The sequence below is a fragment of the Musca autumnalis genome, unplaced genomic scaffold (genome assembly GCF_047663935.1).
Source record: "Musca autumnalis isolate F117 unplaced genomic scaffold, ASM4766393v1 scaffold_3, whole genome shotgun sequence".
Lineage (NCBI taxonomy): Eukaryota > Metazoa > Arthropoda > Insecta > Diptera > Muscidae > Musca > Musca autumnalis.
The window spans coordinates 33,531,518-33,557,703 of NW_027411866.1; the positions used below are offsets into that span (position 1 = coordinate 33,531,518).

At 31.6% G+C, this 26,186-nt stretch overlaps 1 protein-coding gene across 5 annotated transcripts in view; it reads right to left on the bottom strand.

The window, feature by feature from the left end:
* Positions 1-605: 605 nt before the first annotated feature.
* The window catches only part of Flo2 (flotillin-2), a 580,663-nt gene continuing 555,082 nt past the window's right edge, over positions 606-26,186 (bottom strand). For 4 of the 5 annotated variants that reach the window (XM_073979124.1, XM_073979125.1, XM_073979122.1 and 1 more), the window contains 3 exons: positions 4,609-5,176; positions 4,365-4,548; positions 606-2,392 (listed from right to left, as the gene is read on the bottom strand). In XM_073979124.1, the coding sequence (XP_073835225.1) occupies positions 2,213-2,392; positions 4,365-4,548; positions 4,609-5,176 (932 nt within the window). In that variant the 3' untranslated portion in view covers positions 606-2,212. Of the gene's footprint in view, positions 2,393-4,364; positions 4,549-4,608; positions 5,177-7,667; positions 7,799-26,186 lie in introns of those variants that run through there. The other variant, XM_073979127.1, reaches the window with a different exon arrangement.

The following is a 26,186-nucleotide window of genomic DNA, read 5'->3' on the forward strand; positions in this document are numbered from 1 at the left end:
AATCACCTGTTCAATGTAAACAAATCGAAATGTTAACATTTTTGACCAAGAAAATTTCACAATTTCACATTTTTTTAGATTCTAAAGCGTTCTGGATAGGAATACAGCAATAAATAAGTCAACTGCAATTTTAAAATTTATGTTTTTGTTCCGTTTGGTTTAAAATATCAAAAGAAACAAAAACAAATTTCATACATTTTCGGAAACAGCTGACTTTCTTGCAAGTTTTTGCAAAATGCTGTTCGATAACTTTCTGCAATTTTTCTTGCTTGTGAGAGTAAAATTCACTGAGAGAGGTTGCTGGAACTGACTGAGTAATTATTGCTGGGAAAGTTATCGTACACACCTAATGCTAACTAAAATTAGGAATTGAAAAACATGGAAACAAATAAAACAATTGCATAATTAATTGACAAATATTTAAGTGATAATGTAATCAGTTTCTATGAATCTTTTGGAATCATTTAAAACTCGTTAAGAAGATGCTGTGTTAGCAAAAATTATTAGTAAAAATAATATACAAAATATATATTTATTAGTAAATTAGTAAGTACTAATCCCCTGTTTTTGTTACTAATTTTTGTCCGTTCGTCTATTTGTCCATATTTAGATTAGGCAATTTTCCTAGCGGCAATTGTCAGTTTGTCGGTGAGAGAGGGTGTTGAGAGGCAAAGGGTTACCATATACCTCACCTCTCTCTCCAACAAACTGACAATTGCCTCAAGGAAAATTGCCTAATGCAAATATGGACTATTCGTAATAATTTAGGCATCCATGGCTCAGCACCCAGAAGACATACATACATAAAAAAATTCGTTAAGAATTCCTCATTTAAAAATCAGTGCTCTACATTTGCGCTAAAGCGAGAAATCGATGTACAAAATTTGAGAATTCGTTTGAAAAGAATAATTTTTTTTACAAAAACAGGGGGTAAGTTCGGAATAAGTGAGGTTAGAAACAAAATGATATAAAGATTAATATATGTATATATATTGGCGTGTAACAAGAAATTAAGTTTTTTTTTGATTATCATACAAAAAACGTACACTCAGGTTAATTAGATATTGAAATAATTGAGGTTTACAAAATGTCTATTAAAAAGGAAAATCAAAATTTCTAAATGTTCAAATTGAACATTTTCTTAGAAAGTTAGTAGAACTGAATTTGTTTTTCATTTTAGTTTTTTTTTAAGAAAATTTTACAAAATATTTTTGTGTGGAAATGATATTATGTTTGAATATATATATTGGCAGTGATATTTGGTAATTTTTAGAAATCTTTCAAAAATTTTATTAAAAAATATGTTTTATTCCTGTCTTTTTAAATGTATAATATAAAAACTGGTTTTATTGATGGACCGGGGCATTAGAGGCTCATCATGTTTGTCACCATCTGTTTCTTCTCGATGATTATAAATGTATGATCGATTACCTCAGATTCTCGGTTGCCTAGACGCAAATGTGAATAAAACGAGTTGGGCGGAGTGGGTGCAGTAGGTACAATAAAATATGGATATTTGCATAAATTGGAATTTTATTTTTTTACAGAAACTAAAGTGGGATAATATTTAAGAAATTATGTTATTGAAATAATTATAAACAAATAAGAAGACATAGGTATACAATTTTGAAACTAAAAACTAAACATTTCCATTCGTTGTTGCCAATTTTCTTTTCTAAATACATACAAAAAATGATTTTCATTACTAAATTTTTAAGATATTTTCTATCAAAAAATAATATAAAAAATATTTTCACACACTTTTATAATTTGTTTTATAAATGCTTTGTTGGTTGGTTTGTTTGTTTTTCTTTTTGTTTGCCTAAATTTCTTTAAATAATACATAGATTTTCGTTTACAATAAATGTTGTTGTTGTTGCTGTTTTTGTAAAAAAACGTTCTTAGGTGATTGTTTGCATTTTAAGTTCATTAATTTTTCTTCTTCTTATCTTTGTTTTATGTACGTTTGTTTATATAAAGAAATTTTCCTTAATTTGTCATCGTCATCATCATCGTGTTTATCATCATATCGTCGTCCATTTTCATTGTCGTTATCATCATCATCATCTTCGTTATTATTTTGGATTAGAGGGAGAAAGTTTCATTGAGAGAGAGAGGGGAAGGTTTTTTCCGTTTAATATCGTGCAGTTTCATTCAATTCTCAAGCCATTGCCAGATCATCGAATCCATGGGAAGAAATATGTGCTAAATCTCACGCTTTGGCACCCGGTATCTTTGATAGAACCTTGGACAAATCGACACCGGTCAAGGCATTGATAGAGGGAGGTAATTGGGCAACCAAGCGGGTAACATCGTTGGTTAGATTATCATTACCGCCAATGAGAACAATCTCTTCTGTTTTGGCCAGAGGAGCAGCAACTTCGGCAGCAATCTGAAAGATAATTAAAAGGAAAAAATATTATTTTATGAAACCGCAAACTTAACTGTTATTAATTATAATAAACTTCAAGTTATCGATAACAAGTTTTCTTGATAAAAGTTAACGATATTTTTTTATATAGTAAAGTTGTGAAAAACAATTTTTTTTTATAGAAAAGTTATCGATAACAAATTTTCTTAACAGAATAGCTATCGATAACATGTTTTCTGTATAGACAAGTTGTCGATAACAAATTTCCTATACAGGAAAATTATCGATAACAATTTTTCTATATAGAAATGTTGTCGATAACAACTTTTCTTCATAGAAAAATTTTCGATATTAAGTTTTCTATACAGATAAGTTATCGATAACAAGTTCTTCATATGGAAAATCTATCGATAAAAAGTTTTCTACATAGAAAATTAGTATGTAACAAGTTTTCTATACCGAAAATTTGTCGATAAAAAGTTTGCTATGTAGACAATTGTTCGATAACAAGTATTTGAAGTAGAAAACTTGTCGCTAGCAAATGTTCTATACAGAAAATTTGTCGATAACAAGCTTTCTATATCGAATTGTTGTCGATAACAAGTTTTCTATATAGAAAATATGTCGATAACAAGTTATCCACATAGAAAAGTTGTCGATAACATATTTTCTTTATAGAAAAGTTTTCGCTAACAGCTTTCCTATACAGAAAATATATCGATAACAAGTTTTCTCTATAGAAAAATTGTCGATATTAAATATTCTATTAAATATTCTATCGATAAAAGGTTCTCCACATAGAAAATTTGTCGATAAAAAGTTTTCTTTAAAGACAACTGTTCGATAACAAGTATTTTAAGTAGAAAACTTGTCGCTAGCAAGTTTTCTATACAGAAAATTTGTCGATAACAAGCTTTCTATATAGAAATGTTATCGATGACAAGTTTTCTATATAGAAAAGTTATCGAAAACAAGTTTTCTATATAGAAAATTTATCGATAACAAGTTTCCCATATGGAAAACTTGTCGATAACTCCCTCTGCGTAAGTTTTCTATATAAAAATTTGTCCATAACAAGTTTCCTACATAGAAAAAGTTTTGACAACAAGTTTTTTATATAGAAATGTTATCGATAACAAATTTTATATATAGAAAAATTGTGGATAACACATTTTCTATATATAAAAATGGTCGATAACAAATTTTCTATGTAAAAAATTGTCGATAAGAAATTTTCTATATAGAAAAATGGTCGATAACAAATTTTCTATGTAAAAAATTGTCGATAAGAAATTTTCTATATAGAAAAATAGTCGATAACAAATTTTCTGCATAGAAAAATAGTCGACAACAAATTTTCTGCATAGAAAATTTTTCGATAACAAATGTTCTATATAGAAAAGTTTCGATAACAAAATTCTATGTAGAAAAGTTGTCGATAACAAATTTTACATATAGCAAAGCTATCGATAACAAATTTTTTGTATAAAAAATTTGTCGATAAATAGTTTTTATATAGAAAAAGTGTCGGTAACAAGTTTTCCAAATAGAAAAGTTGTCGTTAGAAGTTTTCCATAAAAGTCCATAAAAGTTGTCGACAACAAGTCTCTATAAAGAAAAGTTGTCGATAACTTCTTTTGTATATAGATAACGACTTTTCTATATACAAATGTTGTCAATAACAAGTTTTTCATGTAGAAAATATTGTCGATAACACTTTTCCTATATACAAAAGTTGTCAAAAACAAACTCTCTATATAGAAAAAGATGTCGATAACTACGATAACAACTTGTTGGTATATAGAAAAGTTGTCGATAACAACTTTTCCGTATAGAGAAGTTGTCGAAAGGAACTTTTCCATACATAGAGATGTTGTCCATAGCAACTCTTTCGTATAGAAAAGCCGTCGAAAGCCGTTTTTTCGTGTACAAAAGTCTTCGATAACGACTTTTTCGTGTAGAAAAGTTGACGATAACAACTTGTTTAACCTACCTTGGGCAGAGATTCCAAAACAATATTCATAATGGCAGCATCACCATATTGTTTATAAACATGGGCCTTCATGCGCATACGTTCAGCTTCGGCCTTACCCACCAGCTCAATGGCATGAGCTTCGGCAGCACCAATTTTACGTATTTTTTCAGCTTCGGCACGAGCCATTTCAATAGTTTGACATCTGAAAAATTAATCCCATGTTCAAAACAGTTCAAATCCAACATTGCTCTAAAATACTTACTGTTTACCCTGTGCTATGGTCTGAACCCTAAATGCCTCTGCCTCAGCTGGTAATTTGACGGTACTTATCAGTTCTCTATCTTTACGCTGGACCTCTTGGGATTCAATTTCGATTTGTTTACGTCTCTCCACGACATCAATTTGTATTTCTTCATTACGTATCCTTTGACGTATCTTAGCGGCTTGCAATTCATAGGCCAGCTGAGATTCAGCCTTGGCCGTATTTGTCTCTTGATCGAAATTTGCTTTTTGCAACTTGAAGAGACGGGCATTATCTTCGATTTTTGTATCAGTGGAATATTTCACATCCATTGCACTTTTTTCACATTCAGCCTCTCGTATGCCGGCATCACGATTAGCTTCGGCTACACCGGCATCAGCATCACGTTTAACCATAGCCGTTTGCGCCTTGCCCAACGAGGCAAGATATTGGACATCGTCGTAAACATCTTTGATGACAAAGGAAAGAATTTCGATACCCATACGACCGACATCAGGTGCGGCTACTTCGCGTACCAAGGCAGCGAATTGATCGCGGTCTTTGTAGACCTCTTCGACTGTAAGCGTTCCTGTAAAGAAGAAGAAAAATAATGGGATAAGTAGAATGTTTTTTTTAAATGGAAAATTGATAAGAACAATATGTAGTCTTCGCTTATATGATTTTCTGAAGAAAACTAGTTATCGAAAATTTCTCTATGTAAAAATGCTGCTATAGGAAAATTATTTTATGTGGAAAAGTTTTATATGGAATTTTTCTATGTATAGAAATTGTTATCGATAGCTTTGTATGCTGAAATTTTGTTATCGACTATGCAGAAAAGTGGTTATCGACAACTTTTCTATACAAAACATTTTTTATCGACAACTTTTCTATACAGAAAAGATGTTATCGACAACTTTTCTATACAGAAAAGATGATATCGACAACTTTTCTATACAGAAAATATGTTATCGACAACTTTTCTATACAGAAAAGATGTTATCGACAACTTTTCAATACAGAAAAGTTTTTATCGACAACTTTTCTATATAAAGCTTGTCTATACAGAAAAGTTGTTATGGACAACTTTTCTATACAGAAAAGTTGTTATGGACAACTTTTCTATACAGAAAAGTTGTTATGGACAACTTTTCTATACAGAAAAGTTGTTATGGACAACTTTTCTATACAGAAAAGTTGTTATCGCCAATTTTTCTATACAGAAAAGTTCTTATCGACAAGTTTTCAATGCAGGAAAGTAGTTATCGTCAACTTTTCTATGCAGAAAAGTTGTTATCGACAAATTTTCTTTGAAGAAAAGTTGTTATCGACAAATTTTCTTTGCAGAAAAGTTGTTATCGAAAAAATTTCTACGCAGAAAAGTTTTTATCGAAAACGTTTCTATGCTAAAAAAGTGTTATCGAAAATTTTCTATGCAGGAAAATAGTTATCCACAACCGTTTTATGTAGAAAAGTTGTTATCCATTACTTTTTCGTTCAGAAAATATGTTAACGATAACTTTCATAATCAGAAAAGTTTTTATCGACAGATTTTCCTTATAGAAAAGTTTGTATCAACAACTTTCCGCTATGGAAAAGTTGGTATCGAAAATATGTTATTATAGAAATGTTGTTGTTGGGAATTATTCATTATAGAAAAGTTTTTATCGAAAATGTTTCAGCGAGGAAAGGTCAATATTCGACATCTAAAGAAACTTTAGAAAAATGTTTCACAATATCTTTTCGGCGAAAAAAATTGTTATCGATTACTTTTCGTTATAGAAAATATATTATCGATAACTTTATGTTATAGAAACGTCGTTGCCGATAATTGATCATTAGAGAAAATTTGTAATCGACAATTTAACTATTCGTTATAGAACTATTTTATCGATAACTCTTCATTATATAAATTTTATTTTCGATAATTTTTCTTTATGGCAAATTTTTCATCTACAACTTTTCTCTACAGAAAAGTTTTTATCGACAACTTATTATATTATAAACATTACTATATACATTATGTTATCGACATCTTGTCGTAGAAAATGGTTGTAGAAAATGTATTATCGATAACATTTCCTTATTTAGATTCTTTATCGACAATTTATCGTCATAGAAAAGTTTATATGATCAACTTTTCATTGTAGGAAAGTTGTTATCGATAACTTTTTGTTAAGTAATGCTGGGTACACATTGTCAGTTTTGAATGACAGTTTTGTTGGTGCTTGCTAGTGTGGCCGTTCATTTTTGTCATTCATCATGCAACCACACAATATTTTGTGGTTGCTGGACGGTTGGACAGTTATCGATAATTGCAAAAAATCGTCATTCAAAACTGACAATGTGTACTGTACTTAAATGAAGTTGTCAAACATTTTTACTTATGTGAAATGTGTTATCGATAATTGTTGGATATAAAAGATTTCTTATCGATAAATTTTTGCCATGGAAAAGTTGTTATCGACTTCTTCTCTTTATAGAAACTTTTTATCGATAACTTTTATTGATACAAAATTTGTTGTCGATAATGTTTCGTTATTGGTATCTACAGCTTTTCATTATGAAAAAGTTGCTATCGAGAACTTTTCGTTATAAAAAATTTGCAATAGAAAACTTTTCGTTATAGAAAATTTGTTATCGACAACTTTTCATTGTAGGAAAGTAGTTATCGATAACTTTGTATTACAATTATGTAGTTATCGACAATTCTTCTTTATGGGAAATGTGTTATCGGTAATTTTACTTTATGGAAAATTTGTTATCGATAAATTTTTCCATTGGAAAAGTTATTATCGACAAATTTTCTTTTCGTTATAGAAAATTTGTTATCGACAACTTTTCATTGTAGGAAAGTAGTTATCGATAACTTTGTATTACAATAATGTAGTTATCGACAATTCTTTATGGGAAATGTGTTATCGGTAATTTTACTTTATGGAAAATTTGTTATTATCGACAAATTTTCTTTGTGAAAAAGTTATTATTGAAAAATATTCTTTGTGAAAAAGTTGTTATCGAAATTTGTCATTACGTCAAAGTTATGATTTACAAAAAAATTCACATATTTCATAGTTTACCTGGTTACAACAGCATACGTAAGACCCAAAATCATGGTCACTTTGAATGCACCCATCCAAACGAATGACATTTTTTATTGACGTTGATATTTCAATAATTGTTTTATGATTTAATAAACTTTTGTTGCTTTCTATTGAGAGGTTTTGGTTATAATAAATTTAGAATTAGAATCGAAATTACAACAAATAACTTTTATAATTTGTTTCACTTTTTTCAATGGCTTTTAGTTTGCAAATAAAAACACTTTAAATAAAACATTTCAACAGCTTTTCTAGAACTGTGGCGCTCCGTCGACTTTGAAAGCAGAATTTGCAATGTTTTCAGTGATTTATTTCGAAGTAGCAATACCGTTATCAAACCCTTTTGTTTTGTTTATATCATATATGGTTGTCTATAATGGGTAGACAATGGATTTTGGCATGACAGATAATTAAAAACAAACTGTTTATGTCTCTTAGAGCATTCAAAATTCTTATCGTCCAGTTCATGTAGTGTTTTTTTCGCTAACAAAACTTCCATAAAAATGTACTTTGCCGACAGCACACATATACAAAACCTGTCCAGATTTTCTAATTATTTTTTTATTGTCTTATCTTAGCAATCTCGTGCAATTCAAACACAATGTATCTCTATTCACTGTACACTTGAAAACGTATAGATCAGTCGTCGTCTGAAGTAGAAAAGATATAATAATTTACCATCACGTGTAACTACCCTCAGGCCTAGATTGTAAAAAATCGAGTTTTATATTTAACACTGTTTTTTATTATCTTGAATAAGTGTAGGTAATGAACTTTACAAAAAAACAAGACAAACTTCCTTGTTTTTAATTTATCAAAACGGGCAAATGTGGAATTAATGGGTCTCTTTATATTCTTCGTAAAATAATTACACTCTGTATGGGCATAGGAACAGTTTTTGCGAATCTTTTTTGTCAATAATGAAAAGTGATGGGCGTAAAGACCATTAGTGCTTGAAGCAAACTATTGCTGGAAAGGCTATGAGGAACCTTATAAATTAAGATAGCCGCAATGAATGAGAAGAGTACCAGTTATCTGCCTAACACCCATTACTACAAGCGACCAAAATTTGCTGAATAAGCTTAACCGCCAATTCGAATGAGAAGTTTTAATTTTTGTGGCATTTAGTCCCTTTTATTTTGGTTATTAAAACATCTTTTCCCATTTTCCGGAGTTGAGGATTTACAATGTTTAGTCTCCACAAATCACAGCTGTTGAAGATTACAAAATCACATTATACTGTTGGAGTGAAATAAAATGTTTGAAATCGTCTCCTTTTTACATTCCATTTAACAATTGCCTTTAGCCCATCAAAACCAATTTAAGCGGAAGTAAATGGGGATGTCTTATGTATGTGTAAAAATATTTTTTTTTAGAATTTTATTCAATTTTCTTTAATATTGTGTTCAGGCAATAATCCGAACAATAAGGAAGTTGTAACATAAAAAGCTGCAAACAACATTAATAAAAGAATCAACAGACGACACAAGGATTAAGGAAGGGATGAAAAATGAAAATGAAAGAATTGAAAGCTTTAAGCAATAGAGGGCATTGTGGGGGAGATTTCTTCAAAGTAATCAAAGAGAGACTATGATGATCACCTGAATTAACAGCGAGTATTCAAGTTCGACATTCTCTTGGAAAATAATTTTGGAGGATCCCAAAAAGCGCATTTTCTTTATAGAAACCTTGTTATCGACAAATTTTCGTTATAAAACGGTCTTTCTCAACAACTTTTCGTTATAGAAAATATGTTATCGATAATTTTTGTATGGAAAATATGTTACAGACAACTTTTCGTTATAAAAAAATTTTGTTGTCAAACTTTCTTTATGGAAAAGTTGTAATCGATAACTTTTTATTATAGAAACGTTGTTATCGACTAGTTTTCGTCATAGAAAAGTTGTTGACGGCAACTTTTCGTTATAAAAAAGTTGTTACCTACAACTTTTCCTTATAGAAATGTTGTTATTGACAACTTTTCTTTATAGAAAAGTTGCTATCGACAACCTTTCGTTGTAGAAAAATTGTTATCGAAAAATTTTCGTTCTAAAAAAGTTGTTATCGACAACTTCTCTTTGTAGAACAGTAATTATCGACAACTTTTCACTATAGAAATATTGTTGTCAGCGATTTTTTGTTATAGGAAAGTTCTTATCGATAACTTTACATTATAGAAAAGCAGTTTAACCCCCATTATTATAAGTCTTCTTTTGTTAAAGTTTGGATTTTCCGAACAGATTTATAGCGTTCCGGTTAACTTAAAGATAAATGTGCTAATTAAATTTCATGGAGGATATTCTTGGCATTAACTTTTGATGTGTAAATTATATTTTTGATGACTGAAAATTAGTTTATTTTGCATTTTAAAATCCAGCCAATAGTAAAAGAAGACATATAATAATGGCCCTAAGTCATATAAAATTTGTTATAGACAACTTTTCGTTATAGGAAGGTAGTTATAGATATCTTTCCGTTATAAAAAATATGTATTTAGTAGCCTTTTCTTATACGTTATCGATAACATTTTAATCGGAAAATTTTCTTTATATTAATGTTGTTATCGGAAACTTTTTGTTATAAAAATGTTGTTAATGACAACGCTCCTTTTCCGTCTCCGACAACATAGCATTATAGAAAAACTGTTATCGACAATTTTTGGTTACAGAAAAGCTTTTCTTCATAGATAAGTTGTTATCGACAACTTTTTGCTATAAAAAAAGTTGTTATCGATAACTTTTCCTTGTAGAAAAGTTGTTATCGAAAACTTTTCATTGTAAAAGGCTTGTTATCTACAACTTTACTTTGTAGAAAATATGTTATCGAAAACTTTTCATTATAGAAAACTAGTTTTCAAAAACTTTTTCTTAAAGAAAAGTTCTTATCGATAACTTTGCGTTACAGAAATGCTATTATCGTCAACTTCTCATTATAGCAAATTTGTTATCGGCAACTTTTTTATAAAAGACTTGTTATCGAAAATTTGTCCTTATGGAAAATTTGTTATCGACAACTTTTCGTTGTAGAAAAATTGTTATCGACAACATTGCGTTGTAAGAAAATTGTTATCGACAACTCTTCATTGGAAAAAGGTTGTTATCTACAACTTTTCTTTGTAGAACAGTAGTTATCTACAACTTTTCATTATAGACAAACTTTTGTCAACAACTTTTTGTTACAAATTATAATCGATAACTTTTTGTTAGAGAAAAGCTGTTCTCGACAACTTTTCGTTACAGAAATCTTGTTATGGACAACTTTTCATTATAGAAAAGTCGTTAAAAAAATTTTTTATAAATAAGAAAGTTGTTATAGGCAACTTTTCGTTATAGGAATGTTGTTATCGAGAGCCTTTTATAATTGAAAAGTGGTTATTGACAACGTTTCGTTATGGAAAAGTTGTTATCGACAAGTTTTCGCTATGGAAAAATTGTTATCGACAACTTTCAGTTATAGAAAAGTTGTTATCGATAACTTTTCGTTTTAGATAAATTGCTATCATCAAGTTTTTGTTATGGAATAGCTGTTATCGACAACTTTTAGTTATAGAAAAATTGTTTTGACAGCTTTTGGTTATGGAAATGCTGTTATCGACAACTCTTTGTTTTAACAAAGTTGTTATCGGCTACTTTTCGTTATAGAAAAATTGTTATCGAGACATTTCCATTATAGAAAAACTTTTATCGACAAATTTTTCTCATAGAAATGTTATTATCGACAAGTTTTGATTATAGAAAGGTTTTTATCGACAACTCTTTGTTTTAGAAAAGTTGTTATCGGCAACTTTCCGTTATAGAATAGTTTTTGATATGGAATAGTTGTTGTCGACAACCTTTAGTTATAGAAAAATTGTTTTTAACAGCTTTTGGTTATGGAAAAGCTGTTATCGACAACTCTTCGTTTTAAAAAAGTCGTTATCGGCAACTTTTCGTTATAGAAAAATTGTTATCGAGACATTTTCATTATAGAAAAACTGTTATCGACAAATTTTTCTCCTAGAAATGTTATTATCGACAAGTTTTGATTATAGAAAGGTTTTTATCGACAACTCTTTGTTTTAGAAAAGTTGTTATCGGCAACTTTTCGTTATAGAAAAGTTGATATCGATAACTTTTCGTTTTAGATAAATTGATATCGTCGAGCTTTTTCATAGAATAGTTGTTATCGACAACTTTTAGTTATAGAAAAATTGTTTTCGACAGCTTTTGGTTATGGAAAAGGTGTTATCGACAACTCTTCGTTTTAAAAAAGTTGTTATCGGCAACTTTGCGTTATAGAAAAATTGTTATCGAGAAATTTTCGTTATAGAAAACTGTTATCGACAAGTTTTTTTCATGGAAATGTTATTATCGACAAGTTTTGATTATAGAAAGGATTTTATCGACAACTCTTTGTTTTAGAAAAGTTGTTATCGACAACTTTCCGTTATAGAAAAGTTGTTATCGATAAATTTTCGTTTTAGATAAATTGCCATCGTCGAGTTTTTTTATGAAAAAGTTGTTACTGACAGCTTTTGGTTATAGAAAAGCTATTACCGACAAGCTAGCCTTATAGAAATGTTGTTATCGACAACTTTTCTTTATAGCAATGATGTTATCGAGAATTTTTCGTTATAGAAAAGTTGTTATCGAAAACTTTTGTTCCTATCGACTACTTTTCGTTATAGAACAATTATTATCGAAAACCTTTGATATGAAAAATATGTTATCGGCAACTTCTCATTATAGAAAAGTGTGTATAGGTAACTTTTCGTTACAGAAAATATGTAATTAATAGTTCCGTGTTATAGAAAAGCTATTATCGATAACATTTGTAATCGGAAAATCTTGTAAATATTATAATCGGAAACTTATCCTTATATTAATGTTGTTATCGGAAACTTTTCCTTATTTAAATGTTGTTATCGGCAACGTTCCTTTATAGAAAAGTTGTTATCGGCAATGTTTCTTTATACAAAAGCTTTCACCGTCAGCCTAGCATTATAGAAAAGCTGTTATCAAAAATTGTTCGTTATAGAAACAATTTTATCGGCAAGTTTAAGGTATAGAAAAATGTTATCGAAAAATTTTCGTTTAGAAATGTTATTATCGAAAAGTCTTGTTGACGTTACCTTTTTTATAAAAACATGTTTATCGATCATTTTGCCTTATAAAAAAAGTTGTTATCGGCAACTTTTCGTTGTAGAAAAGTTGTTATCGACTACTTTTCTTTGTAGAACACTATCGATAAAATTTGTAATCGAAAAATCTTGTAAATATAATAATCGGAATTATATAAATGTTGTTATCGGAAACTTTTCCTTATTTAAATATTTTTATCGGCAACGTTCTTTTATAGAAAAGTTGTTATCGGCAATTTTTCTTTATACAAAGCTTTCACCGACAACCTAGCATTATAGAAAAGCTGTTATCAAAAATTGTTCGTTATAGAAAAGATTTTAGCGGCAAGTTTAAGTTATAGAAAAATGTTATCAAAAAATTTTCGTTTAGAAAAGTTATTATCGAAAAGTCTTGTTATCGGTAACTTTTTTATAAAAACAGCTACAGCTACTATTTTTTAATACGATAATACTTTTTCCTTTATGTTATCGAAAAAAATAGTAAAAATTAGTAGATTATTGCAGTACTGGAACAGACCAATAGTTAGCGAGCATTTTGCCTTATAGAAAAGTTGTTATCGGCAACCTTTCGTTGTAGAAAAGTTGTTATCGACTACTTTTCTTTGTAGAACAGTAGTTATCATCAACTTTCCGTTATAGGAAAGTTGTTATCGATATCTGTTCGTTTTGGATAAATTGCTATCGATAACATTTTTTATAGAATAGTTGTTATCCACATCTTTTAGTTATAGAAAAATTGTTCTCGACAGCTGTTGGTTATGGGAAAGCTGTTATCGACAACTTTTCGTTATAGAAAAATTGTTATCGACAAATTTTCATTATAGAAAAACTATTATCGACAACTTTTTTTATAGAAATGTTATAATCGACTTGTTTTGATTATAGAAAAGGTTTTACGACAACTTTTCGTTATTGATAAATTGTTATCGACAACTTTTTGTTCTAGAACAGTTGCTATCGATAACTTTTCTTTATTAAAAAGTTGTTATCGACAACTTTTCCTTATAGAAAAGTTGTTGTCGACAACTTTTTGTTATGTCTTGGGATAGATATCGACAACTTTTAGTTATAGAAAAGTTGTTGTCGACAACTTTTTGTCATAGAAAAGTATTTATAGACAAGTTGTTGTTATAAAAAAGTTGTTATCGACAAGTTGTTTTTATAAAAAAGCTTTTATCGACAAGTTTTTTTTTTTATAGAAAGTTGTTAGCGACAAATTTTCGTTGTAAGAAACGTTTAATTGCTCGTAAAAGTTGTATTGACTTCTTCTTCGAGTCTTTGTAAAAATGTATAAAATTTTAAAAGAATTAAAATAATTTTAACAAGATTTTACTCTTAATATTGCACAATTTATTACTTTTGCTTATTTGTTTATACTTTGTTTTATAAAGCTTAAAGAAACAATAACACTTTGCGACACTTCCATCCATCTTATCTATCTCACCAAAGTGCTGCATTGTGACGTCAATTCGCCACACTACCTCATCGATAAGTGACAAAAAAATTGCAATTTTTTTCATTTCTCTCAAAGAATTTAAAATCTGATAACAACAATAAATTTATGTGGTAAATTTGTTGTTATCTCTGGACTTTCATTATGATAACAAGTGTGCGACGTACGACAATTTTTTTTGCGCGTCACGATTACTTATTTATGATTTTTTCTTCAAGAAAACTTTGTGAGAAAAGATATCGGATGGAAGATGTCTTGGGAGAGATAAGAGTTATCAATGAAAGGGTATTCATGTATTGGGGTGATTGATTGGTCTGCACAACTAGGAATAACCCCTTAAGCTGGGTACACATTGTCAGTTTTGAATGATAGCTTTGTTGTTGCTTGCTAGTGTGGTCGTTCATTTTTGTCATTCATCATGCAATCACAAAATATTTTGTGGTTGCTGGATGGTTGTGCTTGGTTTAAATCTCATGTGGATTTCATTTGACGTTTAACCTATGGATTTGACTGTTGAAATCGAGTGGATTTCGTAAATGTAAACTTAGCATTGGACAGTTATCGATAATTGCAAAAAATCGTCATTCAAAACTGACAATGTGTACTGTACTTTAAGCGTGGTACACACGATCAGTTTCGACTGTCGATTTTTCGAAAATATCGATAACTGTCAAACTGTCCAGCAACCACAAAATATTTTGTGGTTGCCTGATGACTGACAAAAATGAACGACCACACTGGCAAGCAACCGATTATTTGAGCAAAACTGATCGTGTGTACCCCACTTTAATCATATAGCTTATAGGAAGTTTACATTAGAGCTTTTTGCGGCGAGTTAGAGTACATTTACATTAAGATATAGAGATGTAACAAGCAAGGTGTACGCCTCCTCCATATGTTGTCATCATTAAAACATTTCACTTGTAAAAAGCGAATACTTCAATCGGATTATCAACTCTTCATGTTCTGACAATTGTCCTAAGGTGTGTCAGTATAGTGGTTTAACAAGCTAGGGTTATGCACCATCCCTATTTTATTATCATTAAAACATTTCACTTGGAAAAAGCGAACACTTCAATCGGATTAGCAACTGTTCATGTCATAACAATTGTCCTCAGGTGTTTCAGTAGTGCCCTGTAACACAAAAATTTAAATCAATTTAATTGAACTTTTGCAAAAAACCCCCACCCGCCGCCATTCAAACACTTAACGCTTACTGCAATGCATTTAAATACGTCAATGCCAATGACAAAGCCAATTGTGGCATAAAAGTACCACCTTCAATGCTTGTTCAGCAGTTGACTCAGTTGTACAAACCCTTTCTCCATCGAAGAAAAAGGGGCGAAAGTAGGAAAACAAGTGCCATGTAACTACAATCCGATGACACTTTAACGCTTATTAAAAGAAGGAAAAGAACAATGAGACGACATTTCATTCTTTCAAATTATATTTAATTTTCACTTGAAGATGGGTAATGGCAACGCAACAACAGCTATTTAAGAAAGCATAACGAAAGACAATGTGAGAAAAATGCTAACATAAATAGCGGTAAATGACGCAAGGACGACGACTAAGGATGCCAAGAGATAATGTACAGAGAAATTAAATTGTTGGAATTTAAACGCATTCGTAATTGTATTTTGTTCTGTCTGTCTTCTCCTTAGAAATGTAGTGTACACTGGACGATACGAAACAAAGGCCGAGGACAAATTTAATTGCTTTAATTGCTGTGTAATGAGCAGCAGTGGTGACAGAATCATTAAAAATATAACTAAAAATAAATAAGAAGAGGATTTTTTTGTTAGGTTATAACAAATAAGATGACCAATTATTCTCAATCCACGACAATAATAGTACGTTTACATTAGAGGTTTTTTGCCGGGTTAACCCACAACATGAGGATTTATTTGACGTTTGCGCTATGGAATTGACATTTGAAACCCAAACGCACTGGGTTAATCCGGTTAAGTGTTATAATGCTAGGTTTACATTTACGAAATCCACTCGATTTCAACTGACAATTCTATTGCTTAAACGTCAAATGAAATCTCATCTGAAATCCATTGGATTTCATGTGACGTTTAATCAATGGAATTGATAGATGAAATCGAGTGGATTTCGTAAATGTAAACCTAGCATGACCCAAAATTAAATCTTCTCTGTATATAAAACGGCGTATGCATTAAGGTAGAAACACAATCAGCCTGTTGTTTGCTTTGCTCCACTAAAGCTTTGTTCCTTTACTTTTGTAATGGTAAGAGTGGTGAGAGAGAAAAAACATTTTTACCAGAAAAGTAAAGGAACGGAAAAATGGTAGATCTGGCAGCAATGTCAAAAAGAAACATAAAATAATCAATTTTCTTCTTCTATTTCACAGTTTTTAATTTAGTTTTGTAAGCGTTCGACTTTTTCTTCTGTTTTTTTCGTCCATTTTCTTCTTCATTGTGAAATAATCGTCAAACAAAAGTCGAAAAATCAGTTCTGCCATTTTTTACCTGCAGAAATTTTGCTGGTAGCCTTTGGTAGAAGAGAAAGCCATTTTCGCTCTCTCTCCTCTCTCACTCTCTTAAAAATTGCTTCCAGTTTTGCCACTTTTCGGGGTTAAGGAACGCTTTGCAGGTTAAGAATGGTAACAAATGGTAACCTCAGGTAAGTAAAGAAACACAGCTTAAAATAATAAATGAAAAAGCAACCTAATTCAAATTCGTCTTGTAGCTTATTTAGACTAGCCATAAATCTTTAACTGGTTTTAATAAATCCAGTACAAATCGTATTGCATGTAGATATACCTTTGGAGGATTTAAAAGGCAGTCAGCTGATTTTTGTTCATATCACAATTATCAAGGTAGATGCATTAGCCCATCTGCTCGAATTTGAAACGTCAAAAGAAGTTGTTGTAAAGCGAATTCGTCTCAAAAAACATACGGAAATTTCTAATGCTAACTAATGAGCAAATAAAGAATTATTTTATCGTTTAGACATCGTAAATATTAGTCTTGGTTGATTAAAATCAATTTTGTATATCAAAGCAAATTTAATTTTTTCACCTTGTTTACAAATTATGACATTTTAAATGATTTTTGTCGTTGCAATTCAGCGATGGTTTCTTGAGCCAGCTTGCAACTTTTTGTATTTTCTAGCAACATGTTGCAAAAAACAGAGTTGTATACGAGGATTTATGCCGGATTTGAAACAAATCCACCCAATACGAGGATTTATTTTTGTATGGAAAATCTGGTAGATTTTCGGCGGATTTTGCAAATAAAACCTGATAATGTGCTAAATCCGGTTAATGGTGTCATATCTAAATGGCCTATTGGCCAATCCACAGGATTTTACTTGACGAATACGCTATGGATTTGATATTTGTAATCGAGCGGAGTTCGCTAGTTTTTACGTATTATTAACTTCCTACATGAGGATTTATCTGCCTTATCCGGACAAATCTGATCGTATTTGCCATTCAAAAATAAATGCAAGTGGATTTACTTCCGGCACAAAATCCCTTACGCACCTCTGTTTGGTAGAAAAAAATTCGAAAACTTCCTAAAAAGTGCCGAAAGTTGCAACATGGTATATGTCCCGGGCTACACTACAGTAATTTCACTGAAATTTTGATATGAAATTATGCGTCTCTAGATCGACGTCCATAGTAGAGTAAAATCATAAAATTGCTGTAGTGGGGAGTTCGATTTAAGAACACCTAATTTCATTAAAATTTGTTAATGAAATTCACGCTAGTGTGGACCGGGACTATGTAAACGGTAAAGATTAAACCACAGCATCTATTAAATCCACTTGAAGCTATCAACATTTTAATAATTACAGTTTAACGCCATCTACATTTCAACACTTTTAAGCTTTTGTACTTTTGTCATTGTGATTTTTTACCTTTTCATATTTCCGATTGTGATTGATCTTTACATTTTTAAAGTTAACAGCTAAAAATACACCTCTGTAAATATATTTAATACTACTACTTTAAGCAACTATGTACTACTAAATTTTATCATGCATGTCTAAACGACTTTGCCGCTTCTCAAAAGTGAAGCTAAGTAGAATAAAATTCAATAAATTCGTTCATTCCTCTTGAGCCACTTGAACTCTGTACATCAACCTCAGTGCTTCCTTAAGTAGTTGAAACTGATAGCAGAGCATCAACCGCAATATAGAGAGTGAATCAAGCAAACAATCTACGAAAATCGTGGTTTCTTTACACTGCGTTAATCTTCACTAATGTAAACATGCTATAATTCCGGTATTGGGGGTTTCGTACAAATTTACGCCATTTATCATACATATTTAAATGACGATAATGCTTGGTTTACACTTACGAAATCCACTCGATTTCAACTGTCAATTCCTTTGCGTATACGTCAAATGAAAACTCATCTGAAATCCATTCGATTTCATTTGACGTTTAAGCAATGGAATTGACAGTTGAAATCGAGTGGATTTCGTAAATGTAAACCAAGCATAACTGCGTCATTTTTGTGTGCTTTCAGCTGATTGTCAGAATGTAGAAACAAAAACTACTCAAACAACAAGAAGGCGAAAAAATATTAAAGAAAAAATTATTATTTTCGAATCACCTCTATTCAATTGAAGAACAGTTTTATTTTTGTTTTTGTAAATTTAAATGATTGTGTGCGTGTGTATGTTGTTTATTGGGCTCGTGTGTAATGTCAACAAACATCAGCTGACGGTAATTTTAAATGATCTCAAAGCCGATCAATTAACTTCATTTATTTTTAGGTTTTCGTCAAACGAAATTATTTAAAGAGCGTATGATAGTCGAAGGTCACACTAGAGTGGTTTCATTGAAACTTTTAGGTATTTATAGATCGAGTTCCCCACTACAGCAACTTTATGATATCACTCTACTGTGAAACTCGACCTAGGAACCCTTGCTTTCATGAAATTGTTTCAATGAAACACTCTAGTGTGACCAAGGACTAAAGCTGAAAACAGATACAACGTTTGATTAAAGTTTTGCGTTGGGCGTCGAGAAAAAAACAACAACAACAGGGCGACGACGATACCAAAGTCCAGCGTCTATCTGTTTGTCGGCATATATTTCAAATGAATTTGAATTTTTCGGCATCATGCCCAACAGTGTAAAAACGGCCAAAACGACACCAAACTTTAATCAAACGTTGTATCTGTTTTCAGCTTTACCTTGCGTTTACACTAGAGCTGGCAAAAAAATCGATGGCACTATCGATGGAAGAAGGTACTGGCGCTGGCGTCTACTGCGAGAATCCACTAATAAAAAACTCATATAAGCTTGACGATAATTGTGGAGTTTTTCAGGCGGAGATTCTTGCTATCAAGAAAGCAGCTGAATTGGTGAAAGAGCTATTCTTGATTGTAGGAGAGCCCTGCAGGATATACACGATATCGTAAAGCTATGTTGGGTTCCGGTTCATAGCAACATCATGGGAAACGAGGTAGCAGATGAACTGGCTCGAGGTGGCTCTAGGTCTATCGACTTACCAGTTGATGAAACCGTCCGGCTACCGATGTGCCATTACATCGGCAAACTTCGGGAGATCTTCAATGAGAAAGCACATCAAAGATGGCTATTGGAAACTGGTTGTAGGGTATCCAAGGCAATCTGGCCTGTGGTTTCTCGTCGAAGAACGACTTCCCTATTCTCACTTGATAAGTTAGGGATGAAAATCGCGGTGGGACTTATAACAGGTCACTGCAGAGTGAGGTCCCAAACTTCAAAGTGGGACGACAGTGGCATTGACTACTGCAGACTATGTGAAGATGTGGAGGAATAGAAACTTTCGAACATCTGCTTTGTAGGTGTCCCATGTTGCAATGAGATACAGTATACTGGGCAGATATGAGACTCTAACCTTCCTGTCTAACATAGATCCCATCGTCCTACTCAACTTTGCCAGACTCTTTTCACCTTCCCAGATTACTCCTTGGCGTCAATCTCTACATCTCCCACACTCACCATCATCTCATCATCTCTATCCTATCATCCTCATCTCATCAAGCTGCAGCAACACTCTATCATCTCTTTCATCTTAAATCATCTCAACAACACACCTCTATCATCTTTAAATCATCATCTCCATCATCTTTAAATAGCCTACACAGGATAAACACAATGGACCAACGGTCTCCGAGTGAAGCAGTCACCTATTCTAATAGAGGGCTGCGCATCCTTAAACCTAACCTAACCTATCGATAGTTTTATTTTAAATTCAATATCGATAGTCTTGTCTATCGATATTATCGGATTAAAAACCCCTAACCTAAAGCGGGGCACACACGATCAGTTTTGACTGTAGATTTTTCGCAATTATCGATAACTGTCCAACCGCCCAGCAACCACAAAATATTTTGTGGTTGCCTCATGACTGACAAAAATTAACGGCTACATTGGCAAGCAACCGATTATTTGAGCAAAACTGACAGTCAAAACTGATGAATGAAGAGAAATTACGCTCTTAGAATGAAGAGAAATTACGCGGTTTTTCGGTTTTGTGGACTGGAGAAAGTAAGTCCGTAGTCACACGTACGAATTTTTCGGAAAAGTAATTTGTATTGTTGTCTCTTTTTATTAAATAAAACAAAATGGTTTTCCTCCTTTATATTTTTTTGAAGTACTTGCGCAAAATGTCAACAAAAACATAGACATATCCGCCATATTTATTTCCAAATTAGTGGTGATGACAAATAAACGATAATATCGATAGCTATCGATTTTTTGAAATTAAATAACGAAAATATCTAATGTTGGGAATATTGATGGTTTTCCAGTTCTAGTTTACACATGAGGGGACAGTTGAGTTCATGTATTGTTTGTCAAAACCCCAAAACTTGCCCGTGTGACGTAGGCGTTTCGACAACTGCAAAAACTGTTGCAAAATAAAGAATAAAAATCATCGATTTCTTTTTGTTTTCCGTTCACATATTTTGTTATTTTTATGTTCTTTTGTTTCCAACACATTTCAATTATTATATCACTTATTTTTACAAAAAATGTAAAGAAAATGTTACCCCTACTGTCTGTGAAAAAATGATGGACAGTTGGGAGACAAATAAATGTATGTGTGTAAATCAGGGTTGTATTTTAATACAAATTGTCTTGTGTAACCGTCTAGTTTTGATATGGCTTTTGTAGATTACACTAGCGTGAATTTCATTAAAAATTTGCATGAAATTAGGTGTTCTTAGTCCTGGTCCACACTAGAGCGAATTTCATGAAATTAGGCGTTCTTAGTTCGAATTCCTCGCAACGTCAATTTCGTGATTTTATTCTAGTATGGAACTCGATCTAGAAACGCATAATTTCATGTATTTTTTTAATGACAAATAAATGTATGTGCGAAAAGCTGGGTTGTATTTTAATACAAATTGTCTTGTGTAAACGTCTAGTTTTGATATGGCTTTTGTAGATTAGTCCCGGTCCACACTAGCGTGACTTTCATTAAAAATTTGCATGAAATTAGGTGTTCTTAGTCCTGGTCCACACTAGAGCGAATTTCATGACATTAGGCGTTCTTAGTTCGAATTCCTCACAACGTCAATTTCGTGATTTTATTCTAGTATGGAACACGATCTAGAAACGCATAATTTCATGATTTTTTTTCAATGAAATCATTGTAGTGTGGACCAGGACTTAGATCGAATTCCCCACTACAGCAATTTCATGATTTACTCTACTGGGGAACTCGATCCAGAAACGCATAATTTCATGAAATTTTTTAATGAAATTCACCCTAGTATGGACCGGGAAGCATTCAGATTATAAGATTTGAGTTGTAATTACTAGGGATAGGTAGTGGAAAGCAATAATCGATTTTTCGACTTTTCGATTTTGGTCTAAAACTAAAAATGCGATTTTTCGGTCTTGCGATTACTTCAGTTGTCTTAGAACTCGACTATCGACTTTTTCATAACCGTCGATTTTCGAGTTTTCTTTTGAAACTGTAAAACCGCCAAAAGTGTAAAACCGCCAAGTCAAAAATCGACGGACAAACTCGAAAATCGACAACAAGATAATCGATTATGCGATTTTCCCTCCAGACAAAAGTCGACTACGATTTTTAGATGTTTGACTGCAAAAAATCGATTAATCGGTTAACCAAAAGTCGACTTATCTATCCCTAGTAATTACCATACCTCTTCCTAGACATAACCTAAAATACCATTCCGTTTTTATGAAATTTTGTATATTTCTCATCTTCTTTTAATTATTTCCCCTAAGGCAAAAACTAATGCATGTCCTTAATGAGTACATTTTTTAAAGCTTAATGGCCAATTAAGACTAAAGAAGTATATCATTATAAAAACAGAAAGATAGAGAGAACTCCCAGAGAACAAAATATATCACATTTTCTACGTGACAATACAAGAGCCACATAACTTTTCTTAGCCCCAAAAGCTAAAAGATGTCTGGTATAAATCATTAGAAGATAAGCCAAGATGTTTAGGAAAATAAGGATATGGGGTGATAATTACCAAAACAGGTAGTTATGTTAGGCTAAATTACAACCATAAAAACTGAGATAATTATCCATTAACTGAATCGTGATTTCCCTGAGAGGAAAAGTAATAAAATTTGAAATTCTTAAAGAAAAGCTTTTATTAAATTTTGGCTTTGCGTTTTGCTGCACGAAATGATAAGGAAAAACATTATCTTTTTTTCACACCTCCTTACACACACACACTCACTTAACATCAATTTTAATAGACAGCTGTTGACACATAGTCGGCTTTATAAACTGCCAAAATGTACCATCGAACAAGGAAACGAGATACAGCCACATCTATATTGTCAACTTGGCTCGCAAGCTCATGAGGTATTATTAATACTTAACATATTTCGTGAGTTATGGACGAATATCAGCTAAAGGAAAAGTAGCAAATGTTCACTAACAGAACACTAACCCACATCAATGTCAAATGCCATACCCCAAAAAGAAATTACAGGACAGACATTTTGTTTTGGAAGTTCGTTTTTTTTATATTATAGCTTCAAAAATTTTACCAGTCATTATAGATTGCTTTTTTGAAGGTTGGAATATTTATTTTGGGAGTTGGGGTGGGCAGATTATGGTTTCCATTACACTACTCCTCAAATTCAACAAGAAAAGAAAATATATTCTATGTCACGAAAATTGTTGGTATACCAAATTGTTATTCTTTCCCACTCCATCGAACAAAATTTCCTAACAATAAGAAACGTTTAAGCAAACTTCCGTTAGTGAAGGTCATAGTTAATGGTTTTGGAGCTCTATTTTCAAAACATTAAATGTCACTTTCAGTGACAATAATAAATGCTATTGATATGGGGAAAAAATCAAATTGTCTGTTAATTATTGATGTCACTGTTTAGATATCCAATTGGTGATAATTTATTTGAATTTTTCTTTTGTTGGCTATAAATTAGGAATAATTTAGTATTGGCTCATTAAGGAAAATAAGAAGAAGAAAAATTATGTTAGGGAAGCATAATGGGGATACAATGGGAAACCATGCTGAATTTGTATATTCCAAAAAATCCTAGATTTATGCAATACTAGTCTTGGAAAAATACTCCAAAAATCCAAAAACGTTCCTTTTTTAATATTTTCCTTAAAAAATCTACGGTTATATAAAAAATTCACGTCTATCCTTAATTTTTTTTTAACTTCCTTTAAAAGTATATTGAAAAATAACACCGTCCGACAGCCAAAATTACACATGAACCGGACTATATACAGTCTGTCGCAAAAGTTAGTATACACTGTTGAAAACAAAATGTATTAGGGATAAATATCACTATAACTTATTGAAAACAATAAACAAATTGTTTTATTTGATAGACAAGAAGGTTGTCTTCCGTAATAACAATTAAAAGTGCGCAATATTTGCATACATTAGCAAATGTAGGGTTCGAATCCCAAAAATACCAAAATTTATGTCGCAAAAGTTAGTATACAACGGAGAATCCTCGTGGAACTGTGTAAAAAATGCTTGATATTTTTGAACAAAACGAAACTAAATCTGTACTTAAGATCATAAAGAGTATATTAATTGGTTTTAATGGCAGTTATAGTACTTATAGTGACAAGTGCAACGTACACTGTGTCGTAAAATCCACAAAAATTGGTCATCTACAAATACAACAACTGTAGCGACAAAATTCCGGGTGTTATGTCCTGTTTATGGATTCTAAAGCCATGAAATGCTCAGAAAAACTCAAAAGTTTTAATATGGGGTGATCTTGATCGAGTTTCGACTTGTCCTGTTTGAAAAAACGGGAACTTCTTGAAGGAAACCCATACTTTTAAGGCCGTTGTCCTTTTGAAACGTGTAATAATCCTTAATCCTTACACATAAGGACTTTCCTTTTCAGTTAATTTTCTCACAAGTTATGTACCTTTTCACATTCCCACCAAAAAGAAATGGTAGGAGAACCTCAAGTTCGGGTGTAAGTTTTACAGTTATACTCCACCATCACAGAAGGATATGATAGCTCATTAAAAATTTTAATACAGAGCTTTCTCTGCTATTATAACGCATGGATTGTGCAACAACGTTCTGAAAAGCTGTGTTCGTTTCACTTAGGACCAAAATACAACTAAATGGGTCAGCTAGAAGTAGTTCATTAGACATTAGTAGTACATTAGACACTAGGGACATGAGAAGCATGTTAGGTACTGCTAAAAGGCCGGTAGGACAGTTTAACTGTAGGGATTACAACGGACCTTGAGGTTCTCCTACTATTTACTTTTGATGGGAATATGAAAAGGGGCAACATTTGTGAGAAAATTAACTCAAAAGGAAAGTCCTTATGTGTAAGGATTGAGGATTATTACATGTTTCAAAAGGACAATGACCTCAAAAGTATGGGTTTCCTTCAAGAAATTCCCGTTTTTCAAACAGGACAAGCCGAAACTCGATCAAGATCACCCCATATTGAAACTTTTGAGTTTTTCTGAGCATTTCATGGCTTTAGAATCCATAAACAGGACATAACACCCGGAATTTTGTCGCTACAGTTGTTGTATTTGTAGATGACCAATTTTTGTGGATTTTACGACATAGTGTACGTTGGACTTGTCACTATAAGTACTATAACTGTCATTAAAGCCAATTAATATACTCTTTATGATCTTAGGTACAGATTTAGTTTCATTTTGTTCAAAAATATCAAGCATTTTTTACACAGTTCCACGAGGATTCTCCATTGTATACTAACTTTTGCGACATAAATTTTGGTATTTTTGGGATTCGAACCGTACATTTGCTAATGTATGCAAATATTGCGCACTTTTAATTGTTATTACGGAAGACAACCTTCTTGTCTATCAGATAAAACTAATTGTTTGTTGTTTTCAATAAGTTATAGTGATATTTATCCCTAATACATTTTGGTTTCAACGCTGTATACTAACTTTTGCGACAGACTGTACGTCTGAAATTATAGGCATATATTTTTCGTTTTCTCATCCTGTTGACCTTTTAAAAGACATTCAAATTTTAAAGGGGCACATTTTTCACAAAAATATTTTAAATACTTCGACTCATCGCATGATGCCATGAGTGAATATTATATAAATGAAAATTCTTATTATACATCCAATATTCTCCTCTTTAATATGACACCAACAGAAGTATCATGCGATGAGTACAAGTAATTTAAATATTTTTTTGAAAAATTTTGTCCTTTGAAATTTGAATGTCTTTCAAAAGGTCAACAGGATTAAAAAACCAAAAAAAATATATATTGTATGACATTTTACTTCATTTTGTCTATAGTTTCAGACGGAAATAGTCCGGTTCATGTGTAGCGACATTTTTTTAAAATTATCACACGGTATAATTTTTAAAAATTTACGTGTCTTGAAAACTATTCTTTAAAAAATTTGTTCTTTTTTTTGAAAAATATTCTTTAAACGTTTTTTTTTGAAAA